The following is a 19208-nucleotide window of genomic DNA, read 5'->3' as shown; positions in this document are numbered from 1 at the left end:
AGAGCCGTGGTCCCCAACACGGTGCCCGCGGGCGCCATGGCACCCGCGGGGGCATTTGCATGCGCCCGCCAGGTGCTCGGGGCTGGCCTGGCCCCGGGAACATGGCGCGGCGCTTGCGGGGGGGAAGCGCCGGCCCCGGGCACGTGGCTATGGGGGGGCCCCGGCCCCAGGCGCGCGGCGCTTGCGCGGGGGAGGGAGGGAAGCGCTGGCCCCGGGCGTGCGGCGCTTGCGGGGAGGGGAGGGGGGAAGCGCCGGTCCCGGCCCCGCGGCGCTTGTGGGGGGGGAAACGCCGATCCCGGCCCAGCGGCGCTTGCTGGTGGGAGAGGAGAGGGGAAGCCGAAGCCCCGACCCCGGCCCCGGGCGTGCGGCGCTTGCGGGGGGGGGGGAGCCAAAGCCCCGGACGCGCGGCGCTTACGGGGGGGGGAGCGGCGGCCCCGGACGCGTGGCTATGGGGGGGCCCCCGGCCCTGGGCATGCGGCTATGGGGGGGCGCCCCCGGGCACGCAAGTGTCCCCGCCCCCTGGCACCCGGCGGGCGAACGGCCACGCCCCCTGGCGCCCGACAACCTCAAAAGGTTGGGGACCACTGGCATAGAGGATATATGCTACACCCTGCTGTAGGAATGTAGATAGGGAGGCACTGCTCAGGCAAGTAAACACATACCCTACACAGCTCTGCAAGTGCTCCAGATATCCCTTCCTCCTCTACTCAGCTGGAGATTTTCCCTCACCCAAGGAACAGCTGTGGCACGTGGTGGCAGAGGCAAAAGTCTTCCCATTGCTGAAGGCTTTCTCTGCTGCCTCCCCTCTGTCAGAGCCTTTCACAGATGTATGCTGTGGTTCTCTTTTAACTGAGGCATACAGCTATACATATCCTTGACCCTGGGTTTGGGGGAGGGTGTAGACATAGCCACAGAGCAAACATCATTAGATTGACATCTTATAATTGTCGGTTATTAACATTCTTAACCCTCTTCCCCTCGAGTCCCTGCAGTTGCTCCAGCTCCACCTGCAAGATCCATTGTGGGGAAAGGACAGGTCCCTATTATTCCATGGGGAAAGGAGTCAAACCCTGACCTCCAGTTAAAGATTCCAACTCATGGAGTATCCTGGCCCTGTGTAGATATAACCACCACCAGACAAATTTGAACCTGGATTCTTTGGAGCTTAGTGTTGGAGCCTCTACAGCTTGAGCAATAAAATTTTATAGCTCAAGCTGTAAAGGATCCAACACTAAGCCCCAGAGGACCCAAATTCAAATCTGCCTAGTGGAAGTTACAAGTAAGGGCTCCTGTGGGATCTCAGCTGGGTCTCTGAAGTTTGGGAAGTGCTTCCTCAGCTACGGAAAGTGTGTAACCCACACACCTTGGCTGCAACTTCACTGCAAGTTCATTAACATAAGTTGTGATTTCATTAGCATATTTTCTACCGTTTCTTTTTGCACAAGGGGTTTTTGCGTAAAAAGAAGCCGTGTGGACTTATGCATGTCCCGGAGAGGCATAAGGATCTTGTACAAAATGGGGGTTTTGCACAAAAAAAACCCCTTCCACACTGTTGCTTTTTGCGCAAAAATCCCTTGCGCAAAAAGAAATGGCATAAAATATTCTAATGAGATTGTGATTTATGCTAATGAGTTCCTCATTAGCATATTTTCTGCTTGAAGAACTGGCAGTGAAGACGTAACCCTAGTGTGGTTCACTGTCCCATGTATTGTCACCGAGACCACTTACAGCGAGAGATAACAAGGGAGCTCTACAGCTTAAGCTGAGTGCCAGCTGGCTTTACAGCTCAAGCTGTGTGGTGGCTCCTCTATCAATCTTCCCAGAGGTCCCAGGTTCAAATCTATCTGGTGGCAGCTACATGGGGTCCAGTAGGGCTTTTTGACAATAACACTGATTTTTTTTCAGTGCAATAGCTGAAGAAAGCTTGTAGTACCACTTTGTTTTCGTTGCAGTGCACAGGAATGAAGCTGCAGCATCCAATGGGAAAGAAAGCATCCAACTAGTTGAACTCTAACACAGAACTGTCCATAAAAATAATGGTCTGCTTCCTGTCCCTATTATTTCAACATAATAAGAGGAAGGGATGCAGTTCACAATAATTAAAGAACACACAAAGTCTTCTGAACAATTTGAATTCAAATCAATGGGGTCATATACTGTTTACCCAAAGGTACTCAAGAGATTAGCTGAAAAAAATCTTGGAGCCATTGGTAACAACATGTACAAACTTATGGATGATAGGCGTAGTCCTGGAAAACTGGAGAAGGGCTAATATAATGCCCATCTTGAAAAAGGGAAAAAAGGAGGATCTGAGGAACTACAAAAATGTCAGTCTTACTCTGTTACCTGGGTAGCTACTAGAATAGTGTATAAAATATTCAGTGTGTGAATACCTGGCTGATGAAGGAGTGATGACTAGCAGCCGGCATGTATTGACTGAGAACAAATCATGCCAAAGCAGCTTGATTTCCTTTCACAGGGAAACTGGCTAGTGGATAGGTGGAAATGTGGTGAATCTAATATAGTTGGACTTCAGCAAGGCTTTTGACACATTCCCACATAACATTCTTATAAGTGAGATGGACAAATGTGGGCTTGACAGAAGTATGTTGCACACGTCTGCAAGCATGCCCTGGAAGCTCCCACTGGTTGAAAACTGGCCAATGGGAGCTGCAAGGATGGTCCTGAAGGCAGGGGCAAGGCATGCAGGTGCAGATACTGGACAGGAGGCACTTACCATAGCAGCACTTATGACACTGCCACATAGCCCCAAAAGCTGGTTGCTTTGAGAGGCGTATGCGGAGGGGGGGGGGGGGGCACAGCAGGCAGGGATTCTGCCTGTGAGTCCTGCTGGGCCACAGGACATGGATGGCTTAGTGGATTGTGGTAGGCCAGATCCAAAGGTTTGGCAGGCTGGATACCACCTGCAGTTTGTATTTTACCCACCCTTGGTTTAGACACAATAAATCCTGTATCTTGGTACAGGGTTAAATTGGATGACCTTTGTGGTCCCTTCTTACCCTATGATTCTAATTCCATCCATAACAGAAACATGTGTGATAAAATGGGGGCAATAAATTGCTTGGAGTTGTGATAACCGAGTGCTTGCAATGAAAGCCCAGTGTTTGTGTAACAAAACAATAACATCCAAGGAATGTTTAAAAAAACCCAATGAGTATAACAAAGCATGGAATTGAGTATTACTCAGCTCCATCCTTCTAATCTGACAAATGGGATGGAATAGGACACAGAACAAATGATTGGCAACTAAAGAAGTAAGTTTCCCTTTATCTCCCTGACCTCTGTCTTACTTGGATCAGAATTTGACAAAAATTGCAGCTGCTGAGTATTTTACCACCAGATATAGGTAATGGGTTTTAGTCAGACTGTAAAAATAGACCCCATACAGCAATACTACATCACTTTTCCTTCTAGCAAATTATAATATTCAAGGATGTGACATATTGCAATATATAAACACTCCCACATGTTTGGAGTTTTTGTCTTCAGTGTGGGGATTTTGATGTTCATCTCCTGGTAACACTGATGCAAGTCATATACTGAATCCTGATGTATTTAGCTGAAAATTCATTCATTTTCCTTCAAGGTAAGTCAGATAATGCAAAGGTAATAATGAGAGGACTCTCCAATTATTTAATTATGAGAGAAGAGATCTCCAAGATACTTACTTGTAACTTAATGGGAGAATGGCAGATTTTGAAACGTTCTTCTTATATAAATGACATTGTCAAATGAAAGATGTATTAAAACAAATACGTTTTTTTTCCATGTGTTACTAATAACATGTATTCACGGTTGTCAACTTTCCTCATTTCGTATGTAGTTTGTGATATTTGGTGGTTTTATTACAGTGCTAGTTCCTTGTGTCATGTGACTAAAGACAGCTTTCTTTTTTTTTAACTAAAAGGAAAATTGTAGTCCTCAGTTGTGGAGGAAGCTTCAAAACATGACTTTAATGCACAGCAAACAATCAAAAAATAGAAGACAAATGAAAATCACTGCCAATGTAAACTTTTTAAAAAAATCATGATTTTTTTAACTCATGACTCATGATTTTTGAACGCATGAAATTAGCAAATCTGTTTATTATTAACACTGAGATGTTTCAGAATCCATTTAACTTTTCACTGTTCATGCTACTTGTTTCCCATTTGTATTTCACTCTGCCAAGACAATGACCCAGTCTTCTTACCTCACACCCCTCTTTACCCATGTCCACACGCCCATCTCATTTGGGACTGGGTGAAGCGCCAGGGCTCCAGGAGGAGGGGGTGTGGATGGGATAAGAGGGCCAAGGCTAGGGCCACAACTAAGGAGTGGGGCTGGGTCCAGAGACTTGGCTGTGACCAGGAGCAAAACTGGATGGTGCTTCTTCCTCACCCATCCCCATGGAAGGTTGGTTCAGACCCCTGCCATGCCCCTTTCCTCCGCTCCGATGTTTCTCTGTGGCCCCTAAGGGAACATGCCTGACAGGTTTGGGGATCTCTGCCATAAAGGATGTCAGTGATGCTTTCAGGAACTTAGAGCTCGAGAGTCTGGATGGCTAAGAATTGTAAGGCAGAGCTTATTTGTTTAAAAAAAAAAAGCAAGTGAGAGAATGTCAAGAACATCTTAGGAAAAGGTTGATATGGTTCTTAGGCTTTTGTAAAGACTTTTCTTTTTACATAGTCTAAATTTTGGACTGAACTGGATGAGTTGGAGTCCCTTTAAACAAACATTCTTAACAAATACAGAGCCTGCTAAATAAAGACAATGCACTTTTAAGGACTTTTTTATTCACCCCTCCCCCAAGGCAGTGGCTCCCCAGAATTTTGCAAAGATATTTTAAGCTGTTCTCATAAAATAAAGGGGTTTCCAAGATCAAGTTCATAAACAGCAATAAGTAAAAAAACCTTAGTGTATCGTCATGACCAGCATTGCAGGAAGGGGCTATTTTTGGATTGTGATGATAATGCTAAAATCAATTTGTTAATGCTAAAATTAATTTTTTCATAGTACCATATATAATATTTTGTTTTGCATTACAGCTATACATCATAATGATGGAGTAGATATGTTCTGCACTGTAACTTATTTTATCAATTGTTTTATAATATCTTTATCTTCATATGTTAATCAGCTGTAAAATTATAATAGCTAAGGCAGGGGTTCTCAAAGTTTGCGAAACGCAGAGCATACATATTTCTATCTACAGCTGAATATTGTCAGTAACCTTGTAGTTATCTGAAAGTAATTAACCAATATAAAAGATTTCCAAATTGCATAACTCAGGGTGTGTCTAGACAGTTATTGCATTATTTTTAGTTGGACAGTGGTGAAACCCTTACAGTTACAAAAGTAGGGAATTTTGACAAAAGTTATTACCAACCAATTGACAAATCAAGTTTACGACTTTCATAAAAGCATAGATTTTAAGGCCAGAAAGTAGTTTTAGATCACCTAGTCTGATTTCTTGTATAACACAGAGGCCAAAGAATTTCATTGGAACTGGTCAGAGAAATTTTGATGGGGCAATATTCTGCTTGGCAATGCAGTTCTGTTGAAAGTGAAATACCGGTTGGAATAAAGGAGGTTCAGACAATGTTAGAATATCACATTTCAACAGTTTTGGGACAACACATTATATATTATAGTATAATGCAATTAAAAATCAAACTTGAAACAAGATGATATATATTTTAGAAATTTCCTTCAGAAATTTAAAATATTAGGGTTTAATTCAGACTGACAATAAAGCCAAATGTCGAAATCTTGACTTCATTTGCATTACGGAATGTTTGTTCTCTGCAGAGCTCTAAATTAACTCAGTTGCCCCTGTACTGCGGCCAGTGGCTTATGTTTGATTGAATCATATCTTCCACAAAGGCATCCAAATGTGATCTGAAGGCATCAAGAGATTGAGAATCCTCCTGTTCATTTGGTAGTTTGCTTCAGTGGCTTAATCGTCCTCACTACTAAAACTCTGTGCTTTATTACTAACTTGAATTTGCCTGGCTTTAGTTCCCAGCCATTGGTTCTTATTACTCCCTCTCTGTTAGGCTAAGGACCCTTTCAATAACCTGGTATTTTCTCCCTGTATTTTGTATTTATGCATTATTAGCAAGTCAACTCTCACTCTCCTTTCCAATACATTAAAGAAAACACCTTAAATCTTTTACTGTAAGTTATTTTTTCAGACTGCAAACCATTTTTTGGTTCTTCTCTGCACCGTCTCCAATGTGTAAACTTCCCTCAAAGGACACCAGAACTAGACAGAGTGCTCTCATTTGACTCTTGCCAATGCCACATACAAAGATAAAATTGCTGCTTTACTCCTGCTTGCTACTCTCTAGTTCATACATATAAGGATTGTATTAAGCCTTTCTGCCATAATGGTTCATTGAGAGCTAATGTATGTCCACTTACAGTAGTCACTGCTTTGCAGTATTCTTTCTACCCTGTAGTTCGATCATGTGTGTTTACTTAACCCGAAAAGAAAATAACTGCTTTACAATTAATTTAGCCTAATTCCTATAAAGTCAGTTAACAGAAACTGTTAAGAATCGATAGTAATGCAGGCAACAACTTGCAACATGCAGCAAAGAGCAGCAGTTTTTTTCTTATCCTGAGATGTTGGGTTAATAAAATTTGGCAAAACTTGTGACTGTGGTGAGCTCTGAAACTGCATAAATGAAGAACTAACCCACTTTCCCTCTCCCAAGTTCTACTTTATTTGGCAACAAATGCAGCCTTAGGGCCCCATCTGCCTAGCACTAATGGGAGCTGAGGGCTCACCAGGCCTTGTGAGGCCATATTTTTGTGCACATACTTATCAAGACTGGCCAGCCGCTGAACTGCACGGGCACTTGCTAGAAGCAAGGATGAGGGCCCATTTAAAAACTAGAGTCCTTCTTCTTTCTAGCACTGAATGATCATGGTTTTATGCTGCAATTCTCAAATTTTAGCAACCCAAAGGCTCCCATTTTGATTTAAAATTTTTAATGAACTCCCAAACTCCCCTCACCCCTCAGCTTCAGACCCCACCCCCACTCCACCCCTTTCTCCAAGTCCCCACCTCCACCTCATCTCTTCCTGTTCCTGGTCTTCCCCTGCCCCCTCCTTTTCCCTGTCTCTTTCAACCCCCTCCACTGAGTATGCCACATCCCTGTTCCTCCTACTCCCTCCCAGGGCCTCCTGTACTTTGTGACATTCACGAGACCCTGGGAGAGAGGAGGAAGATTTGATTAGCAGGGCTGGCAGATTCCCTGCTGTAAGTTCTCTCCTTCCTAGAGGTTCATGGTTTAATGTATGTAATCATACCTTAAACCTGCCATGGAGTGAAGACTGAATACTTCCCATCCTCTGCTGCGTACTAACATGCTGTAATGAGAGCTTTGAAATCTGGGAGAGATGAAGGAAACATTTCTTGAGTAAGCAGATTTTCTAAAATGACAGCTGTATGAAGTTAAAATTAACTTTGACACAGATGGATTAGTGGGTGAGTGCAGAGGAGGTGCATAAAATTTATCATATGGTTCTGCTCTTTACCACCATATCATGGCATTTACGGTATCTAATCTAATCCCATTTGATCTGTCCGTGTATTTAGAACACGCCCTTCATGGTGGCATGTGAACTCCCAACACATGGTACCATTCTGCAGGCAGAACTCCTGATGACATCTCCAAGGCCCTAGCATGCCTATTCAAAACAGCACATGGACACTTCCTTAACTTCAAGCCCATGCTAAATGCCCCTGAGGACAATGTTCAAATTAATCATGGGCTTAAATTCAGTCATAAATATGGATGGAAGGAAGCATGTGCTTAAATTTTACCTGAATCACTGTCTGAGAGTCGTCTTCAAAGGCACACTAATAGCATATGATTTAATTATTATTAATAATATTTATCATGCTGTAACTCTGAGGAAGAGCATAAACTGATTCCAGGGCCCCACTGTTCTAAGGAATGTACAGACAGGTTATAGTAACAGCCAGTCCCTTTCCTCACCAGTTTACAATCTAAATAGACAATGGATATGGGGGGAAAGACATGACATAAAAGCAGAAACAATAAGGAGTCCTTTGGCACCTTAAAGACTTAAAGAGTTATTTGGGCATAAGCTTTCATGGGCAAAAACCCACTTTGTCAGATGCAGCTGATGAAGTGAGGTTATGTCCATGAAAGAGTGTTCACAAATAAATCTGTTAGTCCTTAAAGTGCCCCAGGACTCATTGTTTTTGTGGATATAGACTAACCTGGTCACCCTTCTGATATAAATGCAGAGTGAACAGTGGGACGGTGACATGTATCCTGTTAAGTCTGTGATTCAGGGGGCTTTCAGTGGCAGGGAATTAGAGAAACAGAAAGATTTGTGAAAGGTGGGCAGGGGACAAGAGGTATAGATGGAAGGAGAACAGATGGGTGAAAACTGGAAGGACAAATTGACCTGACCATACTGTGAGGGAGGGAACTAGAGTGAACAAATAATCAACAAAGCAGAAAGACTGTCCAGAGCAAAAATTGAAGACTGTCCCCCATTATTTCTGAAGTTCTGCCCTGCTCCCCGGTCAGCACATGCACATGCCTAGGGACTTGAGACACTGCACAAACACTTACAAACACATTGCATTTAAGAACATTAGATGGTTTTTAAATGTAAGAGCAGCACATAAACTATTTCAACAGCCAGGCACTGCTTATAAGGCTTTAAAGATGTTTTTACCATACTCTGAAGTAATTTTCCATTTGTGCGCCTCCTAAACTTGCCCTGTGGAAAATGGAAATCTACATTCCTTTTTTGGCACTACATTTACAGCAGTTGAGTTCCTGCCATTCTGTGTTTTAGAAGAATCCATTTTCACTGAAGTTTTTATTCAAGTATGTCAATTTCCTGATTCTGTTACCAAAATAATAATAATAATAATAATAATAATAATAATTTCAGTGATTCCTGCATAAGGTAACTCCTGATTCAGCAATTCTGACACATTTCTGTTTTATCCTGACATAATTTTACTGGCATCAGAAAATTTACTCCTATCTTACACCAGAATAAGTGAAAAGAAAAATCAAGTTTAAGGAAAAAAGGGCTTTAGGAACACATATCTGATCTTAGATTCACATGCACATTTACCATTTGCCCTGATTCAAATTGCTTTATTTATACTGCTATAAATGTAGAGTATGTTGAACTCAATGTAGCTACATAGGGTGCTAACCTGTCACTTTAAGCAGAATTACTACTAATGCATGTCTTATATTAGTATACTTAAAGGCAGAATAGAGTTTGGTGTATTCTAAGTTCATTTGTAGGTCATTTTATGCACAATAGATATTTTCTGCATGAAAGGTGAAGGATTCAGTGAAGATGTATCTAATCAGGTCATAAGCCCACAGCTTATCAGAATCACAAAGATGGAGTATTATGCACAATTTGCTATATGCATTATTGTGCACTTAAAGAAACCCTGCCTTTTCAGTACCTGGCAGGATTCCAAAGCAGATTCCTAAGTGGACCATTCCAGTGTGGCAAATCCTCTGGGTCAAATTATGGAGTTTTTACTCAGTCAAATTTCTCATTGCAGACTAAACAGTTACCCCAGTAGGAGTTTTTACTGAATAATGATGAAAGTATTGGGCTGGATGAAATGAAAATAAAAATGAAAAAAGTACTCATTGTTTCAGATAACTTCATGCAACAAATAGATAAGGTGTCAAGGAATCAAGAAATAATGTTTTTTCTGCCAAGACCTCATTGACAGAGGGGTTAAGTTTTAGCACATTACAACTTATCTTCCTATTTGTTTCTCTGTATGTACTTTGGACTTTGAGCACTTGATAATGATTTTTTCTCTCTCCCGTTCTATTAGCAGTTTCTCTTGGCAAGATCGGTTGATGCATTGGGACCACACAGATATACAAGGACTTCAAGCATAGAAAAAAAGCGGACAAAGCGCACTCTGAAAAAAGAAGCAGAATGGGCTGTGGCAAAAACTGTGGGCTGCTCACTGGGGCGATCCTTGGTGCAGTGCTGGCTATATTTGGAGGTGCCCTCATACCACTTGGAGATCACATTATTAACAAGACAATAAGAAAGGTACCAGTTCTGGTCTCCTTTAATCTCATATGATTTTGGGTTATTTCAAATCTCATAATTTTCGTTGGGAAAATTTACACAATACTGTAATTAGACATGAGGGCTTTTCTTTACTGTGAAGGTGAACTCTCTCTGATCCATGCTTTTAAGATGAGGTTTACCGGGGAGGTCGATAAAAGGCTTTCATGTTGGCAGGTGAGCGTCCAGACTAGCGCGCTGAGCTGACAAACAGCTGATCAGCTCTTTGTCGGCTCAGCGCGGCAGCCATGTAAATTTAAATGAAGCCACGATTATTTAAATTGCGGCTTTATTTCCCTTTGCCGAACAAACAAATCTACATGGCTCCATCGACGGAGCCATGTAGTTTAGCCGTACCCTAAATGTCCTCTAACAGTCCAGTAAGCAGTGGAAGTATTGGTAATGCTGCTAGACAATACTGACCTTCTGTGGTCCAGAAAATTCTCTGGTTTGGAAATGGTCAGGTCCTGAGGGTGCCAGACTAGAGAGGTTCAACCTGTATTTCAACAGAAGTTGGTTTGTTTTTCTCTATTTCAAATTTAGCATAAGGGGAAAATGGTAAGAAGTAGAATCAGAAATGTAGGGGTGGAATGGACCTCAAGAGGTCATCTAGTCCAGTCCCTTGCTCTGAGTCAGAATCAAGTCTGCCTAAACCAACCCTGACAGGTGTTTGTCCTACCAGTTCTTTAAAACATTCAGTGATAGCAACTCCACATCTTCCCTTGGAAACCTGATCCAGATCTTAACTATCTGTATAGTGAGAATCTTTCCCAGATAGCTAACTGAATCTCCATGGCTGGAGATTAGGCCAATTTACATCATGTTCACTGAAGGAAAGACCAGGAGAACAATGAACCACTGTCTTCTTTATAACAGCTCTTACCATCCGGTTTTCCCCTCAGTCTGCCTTTCTTAAACTAACCATGTCCAGGGTGGTTTTTTTTTTTTTTACTTTTCCACATAGATCAGGTTTTTAACAAACTTTTTTAATGAGTATTTTTCTTCTCTGGACTTTTTTTAGTTTGCCCACATCTTTCTTCAAGGGTATGTCTAGACTACAGGCTTTTGTCGACAGAAGTTTTGTCGACAGATACTGTCGACAAAGCTTCTGTTGACTAAGAGCATCTAGTCTATATCCAGTTCTGTCAACAAAGCAAGCCACTTTGTCGGCATGACAGTGTAGACGCAAAGGACAGTATAGATGCAATAACACCTTCTGTCGACAGAACTCTGTCGACAAAAGGCATTATTCCTCATAGTATGAGCTTTACAGCCGTCGACAAAACTGCTGAGTTCGGTCACCATTTTTAAAACTGCTAATTTGAACTAAGGGGTTTATCTCGGAATCGCGCTTCTCTGCTGCGTGTTACTTCGGGCTAGTCAATTTCCAAAATGGTGACTGGCCGGGAACATGCTAATCAAGTGTGGGATATTTAAATCCCATGCTTCATTAGCAATTTCGAACTGGGGGCTAGTGTAGATGTGCCCTGTGTGCGTCATATGTGAATCCTCATAGGATGTGAGTGATGTACTCAGTTGGTCTAAAACTGTGCAACTCCTCTGACTGTAATAGAAAGACACCGACAGGCTTCAATCATACTGTAGTCAATGGGCCTTTATCCCTGTGCTAAACTTTAGCATGTGCATAAGTCTCTGCAGGATTGAATATCTGGTTCATGAAGATTTGGAAGCTCTCATTTTTTTCCTGTTATATTATTTCCTTTGTTTGTTAATGTTCAATTGCTTACTAATCTTTGAATTTTTTTTCACATATGGCTCAATTTTGCAACAGTGCAGTCACACTCATTAGCTAGTGTGAGTGTTCCCAGTGACATGGTGTCCCTAGCCTCCTTTTGTCTGGAAATGTCTGACGAGGAGGGATCACATGAGGATAACTTGTTGTGTTCCCTCTCTCTGGAGCATCTGGTATTGGTCAATGTTGGCAGACAGGATTCTGGGCTAGATGGACCCAGTATGGCTGCTCTAATATGTCTATGTTTTTATGTACTATAATGCCTTCTGGTTGAACCTTTCTGCCTGAAAAAAAAAACCTTCAACAGCCACAAGAGTCTGACCGTGCCCACCTCTTTGCATTGAGGCCCTTATGTATCACTAGGACAGTGTGCAGAACAATGAAATGAAGCCTAATAGAACTAGGTGAAAAATATATTCCATTTTGTGGAGGATTTTACTATTTGAAAAGCTGGTTTAATCTCAATTTGGAACAAAAAATTAAAATTTCAAATTTCTCCATGAAAGGGGATGAAGTCCTAGCATCCCTGGCTTTGGGGTGATCTGCATGGGCCACAGGCCCTGGAAGATCAGCTTCTCCAGAAGCCCAATAAGGAGGCTGCCAATGAGCCAGGTGAGTGGGCTGGCAGGTATCCAGACAGGTTTCCACTAGAACCTTTGCGACTTCCAGAGGAACTTCATCAAAATCATGTTGTCTCTACAACATGTTTGATTTACACAAATTGGCAAATTCAAACAAAAAAACTGCTTCAGTGGAATTTTTGCAATTCTAATACCTAGTTTAGTTCAGATTAAGTGAAAAGTCAGAAAATAGCTAAAAGCACTGGTGCATCTCAGTAGGCAATTAACCATATTCATCTAGCAATATTAGGGCTACATCTACACTAGATTTTTTTTTTTTTTGCCGAAGAGGCAATGCAAATGAAGCACTCATTAGCATTTTCCCACACTCATTTGCATAATCTCTATTTTACAGGCATAGCCATCTTGCGCAAAAAGGGGCTTTTGCACAAAACAGACACGTCCACACTTCTTGTTTTTGTGCAAAAACCTCTTGAGCAAAATGGATTGGAAGAGATTATGCAAATGAAGTTCAAGAAAATTCTAGTGAACACTTCATTTGCATTGTCTCTTCCTCAAGAAGTTCGTAGTGTAGACATAACCTAGGAGATAAGAACCATTCAACAAATATTTTTGCAAACATTTTATAATTGATTAAAACTTGAAGAAACATGTCATTATAAAATATATATCACTGATATAATCTTGAGCTATACTCAGGTTTTTGGAGGTTATGCATTTACTTTGGATTAGACCAGAACATTCTTTCGGTCTTCATTTTTTTCAACATTTAGAGCATTTATGTTGCTTACATTATTGTACATTCATTTACTTGATCTAGGTATATTTTTTAGATTACTTTTATGACAAACATACCTTTACAAATGTCTACCTGATTTTTGTGGAAATGATGCATATTTATAAATACGTGTGAATTTCAGATGAGCTAATCTTTAGCTTCTTTCTCTTTTATTTCATTATGTCTATGATAATTTGTGTCAGATTCTTGAATTTTTCACCATTCACCTTCTCTGTTTCAGAGAGAGCACCACACTGAATTACAGGAGTTCGCTTAAAATTACTCTGTTAAATCATAAAATCATAGAACTGGATGGGATCTCAAGAGGTCACTGAGTCCAGTCCCATGCCCTCACAGCAGGACCAAGTAATGTCTAGATCATTCTTTATAGATGTCTGTCCAGGCAGCTCTTAAATATCTCTGGTGATGGAGCCACAATCTCCCTAGGCAATTTATTCCAGTGTTTAATCACCCTGACCCTTTCAGTGTATCTACAACGCACCATTTTTCTGGAACAATGGCTGTTATTTTGAAAGAAAATCAAAATAATGGAGGGCTTTTTCCGATATTGGTAAACCTCATTCCACTAGGAATAATGCCTCTTCCGAAAAAACTCTTTTGAAAGAGGGTATGTGTGGATGCTCCACTGCTGCTATGTCAAAATAGCCCCTCATCAGGGCCATTCTAAAGTTATTCCTCCCCAGTGCCTCCTTGGGCTCTAAATTGAGTTAGGGCATTCACATTAGGGGAGCCTGCCTCAGTCTAATTTTGAGGCTTCCCTGTAGTGTGGACATGCTATTTCAAAGTAAGCTTGCAGTGTAGATGTAACCCTTAGGAAGTTTTTCCTAATGTCCAACCTAAACCTCCTGGCTGTGTCTACACTGGCATCCCTTCCGGAAAAGGGATGCTAATGTAGCACGTTGGAATAGGCAAATCCGTGGGGGATTTAAATATCCCCCGCGGCATTTGCATTAACATGGCTGCCGCTTTTTTCCGGCTTGGGGAAAAGCCGGAGAAAAGCGCCAGTCTAGGCATTATTCTCCGGAAAATAACGCTTTTTCCAGAGGATTTGTTATTCCTACTTGAAAGTCTAGACTGGCGCTTTTCTCCAGCTTTTCCCCAAGCCAGAAAAAAGCGGCAGCCATGTTAATGCAAATGCCGCGGGGGATATTTAAATCCCCCGCGGATTTGCCTATTCCAAAGTCTACATTAGCATCCCTTTTCCGGAAAGGGGTGCCAATGTAGACATAGCCCCCTTGTTTCATTTTAAGTCCATTGCTTGTTGTCCTATCATCAGAGTCCAAGGAGAACAATTTTTCTCTCTCCTCCTTGTAACACCCTTTTAGATATTTGAAAACTGCTATAATTTCCCCCTCAGTCTTCTCTTTTCTAAATGAAATAAGACCAATTCTTTCAGCCTTCCTTCATAGGTCATGTTTTCTAGACCTTTAATCATTTTTGTTGCTCTTCTCTGGACATTCTCCAGTTTTTCCACATCTTTCTTGAAATGTGGTGCTCAGGACTGGACACAATATTCCAACTGGGGCCTAATCAGTGCAGAGTAGAGTAGGCACTATAGGATTCCATTTGCATTACAACTCTGCATCTAACATGCAGAGTGGAAAATGGAAAAAAACCTAGATTCCTTCTACCTTGCTTATCATCATCACCACCAGTCAAGTCTGTTTTGATTATTTTTTTTCAGGAAAGTTTCTCAGGTTCAGGGCAGAATATTCGAAAAATGGAAGGAAGCCAGAATAACCAACAATGTGGTAATTTAGGGCATTCATTTCAGATGTGAGAGATCTAGGTCAATTACCTGATTCAGAGGAGGAATGTGACCCTCTATCAGGTTTATGCACTGCATTATTAGCTATGAATGGGGTTTTTAGTTATCTCTGCTGTTTTGGGGTATCTATAGAGGGCTTTTTAAAGAAAAATGCCTATCTCTGTTTAATTTCAGAATGAAACAAAAATAAATTTTCAAATCAACATTTTTTTAGACAGCAGAATTACCATTTTCTGTCCAGCTCTACTGCTGAGAGTGAAAATGTGATTTTTACAACTGGTTTTTGAGAATAGAATCATAGATCCATATTTCAAAGCTTTTCACACTGGGCTCAAATCTGGTGAGAGGACACAGGCAGTACACTGCCCATTCTAGTCCTGAGTTAATCCCTGTAGCATAAAGTGGTTCATGATGGCTCTGGGAGATGTAATCTGATATGCATCCAGAGTCAATTAATTTATTTTAGAGTCTTATTGCTGGGATTAAGGAAGCAATTAACTGGCCCTTTCAGCTGCTCAGGGTCGAAATATGACACTTCACAACTACAGTGAATAAAACAGTCACAAACTAACTTCTTACTGACTTTTATCCACAATGTGCAATCACCCTGAACCTATCCAGTTCACCCCAAACAAATCCTGTTAAAGCAAATGGGACTTTGACATCAGTAAAATGGGAAAGTTTTGACTCCATAAATTAACACCATTAAACCACGAAGAGCTGAATTATGTCTTACTGCTCTGGATTGAGTTACAGAGACAAAGACATGAACAGAAGCCTGAATAATGCCAATAATGCCTGAATAATGAATATTTTTCCCTTCTGGCCCAAACCCTGCAGCCTTTACTAAAGTCAGTATGAGGTTTGCCTAAGTAGCATTTAACTCCATGGCAGTCCTTTGCTTCACTAAACATATATATTTCCATTTCATTTTTGTAACCCTAATACATGTGAGGATAATAAATCCCGAACCAGATGCACTTAGTAGTTTGACCTCTAACTCCACCATTATCTCCTAGATAAGGGGCTGTGGGCAAGTGCTTGACATATCTTGCTCTAAAACAAAGTCCACACAATATGTGGAATCAAAAAAGTCACCGTTCCTAGGATTCAATTTTCTTAACAAAAACATAGAATAACAAACTTCAGCTCAAACATTCTCCCCTAGTTTCACAGCCTCTAGGGGCCCTAGCTTGTAGGAATAGCAGAGAGCCAAGACACTGTAATCATGGTAAATGCAGGAATGTCTTTATTTCCTGTTTACATGGATTGTTACCTCTTTACTATCAGGCCTTTGACCTATGCCTATATTGCAGCTGAGAGCGCCTCCCAGTCTGGATAGACACATGCTATTTCTGTTGAAGCTGATGCACTAAAACTATCTCCATGGACTTTGCAGCTTGGGCAGCAGTTCATGTTCTCAAGCCCACTGATCCCCTGGGTCTGAATGTGGGTCGATAGCCCATGTCTCTGCCAGAGCTGCACTATTCACACTGCTAGTTTTTGGGGCTCAAGGGACATTAGTGTGAGTCCATATGGCCATGCTGGGGGGCTCATTCCCAACCCTGGGTAGACCTGCCCTTAGTGGTCACTCTGGATAGGAGTTCTAAACATTCACAACTAACATCACAAAATTAGGAGCTTCAGGGTGTAGCCGAGTTAGTCTGCTACAGAAAAAAACAACAAATGGTTTGGTAGCACTTTATAGACTGACAAATCATGTAGATGGTATCATGAGCTTTCCTGGGCACAGCACACGTTGTTTTTAACACAAAATTAGTTCATCACAGACAATTAAAATTTCCCATTTAGAAACTGTGAAAACAAAACTTTTTTGATGTTATTGGACCTTTGCCTTCCTCTCTTGCCAGCCACTGGTCTGATGAAATTGACATGTTTTCGCAAATCATTTTGATTTCAGCAGAACAGCATTTTCTGACAGAAGTTAGGGTGACCAGATGTTCCAATTTTATAAGGACTGTCCTAGTATTTGGAGCTTTGTCTTATATATATGCCTATTATCTCCCACCAGGTCCTGATTTTTCACCCTTGCTATCTGATCATACCTAATGGAAGTTTTTCTTAGCAGTGCTACCCAACACCTCAAACACTGTTTTAAGGAACTGCTTAGGCCAGAAAAATCTCTAATGTCAGCCTTCTAACCATCTCATCCTATGCACCTGGCATAATGAGCCACCTGCCTCAGTGAGCTCATAGAATCCAATGTTCCTTGGCCAGTTCAACTCCTGATAACAAAGATAACTCTGATAACAGTTTGGCATCTTTTAGGTAAAGGCTACCAGCCTGCTACAGCAAAATACTGAAGTGTTCCACTTCCATCTTGCTATGCAAGACTCACATTGCCAGAATTAATTTCCTGCATATGAAGCCATAAACATATCAGTATAATGATAACTGTTCTTAGTTTGACTGTCTGCCTATCTGTTATCTGTCACAGGCCTGATCCTCCTCTTTTTTATGTCAGTGGGAAGGGCTTGCTCCTTATTAACAACCGTGTATTTGGAAGGAGAATTTGTCCCTGCTTGCCTATCCATACCAGTGACACTATCTAAATTCCCAGCTTTAAGCACACACAGCCCTGCCCTTCAACTTGATCACCCTGATATACCGGTCCTTCAGCCCTGCATTGATCAAAAAGTGTCCTACATTCTTCTTATATCCTGGCCTTCCTTCTCCATCTACAGCCATGTCTTTTCAGCTCTGTCCATAATAAGTAACAAGCAGAGACCTAATTCTACAGTGCCTCGTTGGGGCCTAACCAATTAAAAAAAAAAGCCTTCCTTGGCTTCAATAGACGTTTTTTTCACGTGTAGGATCTGAAGAATTTGGCGCTATAGAGCCTGAATAAAGGTTTTCTCCTACATAACAACAATCATTGTTATCATTGTAAAAGCAGGAATTTAAAAAGGCAAAGTACCTTCAGGTAGAAAATAAAACCCCGAGAATTATTCCTTCGTTAGGAATATATTTGACTCAGCTTTACAGAAGTTGGAATGCACATTTTCCATTGCACCAGGCAGCTGATATACATATATAATGGTAAATGATAAAGTTGGACTAAATCAATAGTAACTTTGCCACAGCCTGAGGTACTCACAACATGGTCATCCCAGAAATTGTCATATTTGGTGCCCTATTCAGAGACATTATCAGGCAGCAACGTTCCTTGTTTTAATTATTTTATCACCAAACATGTTCATTTCATCATTGTGAGGCTTCAAAATGAAGCTGATTCCTGCATGGCACGTTCTGGGCGGCACACTCCAAGGGCTGGCTGAGGAGCAAGTGGTGCTGCACGGTCCAGGCACTACTGAGGGCTGGATGCCTGCGGGCTTGCCCCTTCTGCCTGACACTGCACCCTCTTCTGGGAGTATAGAGCTAGGCTCCTCTCCACCTTGCCCAGGTGCCTGGCAAATCTGTTGGCTCTCCCAGGTATGTTCAATCCAGGAGCAAGTGACTGAGTTTTTCACTGGGAGTTTTTCACATTTAGGCCACAAAGAGAATTTAATCCTGTGAATTACAGAAGCACTAAATCTCTCACTTAACACACTGTAACCAATAAATGTGATATTAGAAATGGTCAGAAACATTCAGTTGGAACATAGTTTGTGGGGAAAAAAGCTTTTTGAGGAAATGGAAATATTTGCCGAAAAAATCAGCTTTTGTCAACATTTTGGGGAGTTAGTTTTTAAATGAGAATTTTCAAGGTCTGATTTTATTTTAATGAAATCCCAAAATATTTTGCAAGAAAAAATAATAATTTCACAACCTCCCCTGTAAGAAATTCTTCCCTAGGTATCTGACTAGTGGGTCTTGCTGATATGCTCAGGGACTAACTGATCACCATATTGCTGGTTGGGAAGGAATTTTCCTATGGATCCGATTGGCAGAGACTTGTGAGGGGTGACGTTTGTCTTCCCCTGTAGTATGGGGAATGGATCACTTCCACGTTTAAACTAGTGTAACTTGAAGTCTTTAAATTATGATCTGAAGACTTCAGTAACTCAGCCGAGATTATGGGTGTATTACAGGAATGGGTGAGTGAGGTTTTGCAGCCTGCACTGTGCAAGAAGTCAAACTAGATGATCATGATGGTCCCTTCTGACTGTAAGTCTATGAGTCTATTTTAGCCTGTGCAGTCTTATCTGTTTATCATGAACAGCAATC

At 41.5% G+C, this 19208-nt stretch overlaps 1 protein-coding gene across 8 annotated transcripts in view; it reads left to right on the top strand.

Moving 5' to 3' along the window:
* The window catches only part of CD36 (CD36 molecule (CD36 blood group)), a 63536-nt gene that overhangs the window by 8513 nt on the left and 35815 nt on the right, over positions 1-19208 (top strand). For 3 of the 8 annotated variants that reach the window (XM_075926429.1, XM_075926451.1, XM_075926443.1), the window contains exon 2: positions 9875-10101. In XM_075926429.1, coding sequence (XP_075782544.1) covers positions 9982-10101 — 120 coding nt within the window. In that variant the 5' untranslated portion in view covers positions 9875-9981. Of the gene's footprint in view, positions 1-3469; positions 3608-9874; positions 10102-19208 lie in introns of those variants that run through there. The other 5 variants (XM_075926426.1, XM_075926473.1, XM_075926457.1 and 2 more) reach the window with 3 other exon arrangements.

This window comes from Pelodiscus sinensis, chromosome 1 (genome assembly GCF_049634645.1).
Source record: "Pelodiscus sinensis isolate JC-2024 chromosome 1, ASM4963464v1, whole genome shotgun sequence".
Lineage (NCBI taxonomy): Eukaryota > Metazoa > Chordata > Testudines > Trionychidae > Pelodiscus > Pelodiscus sinensis.
This window is presented reverse-complemented; position numbering and strand designations above follow the sequence as displayed.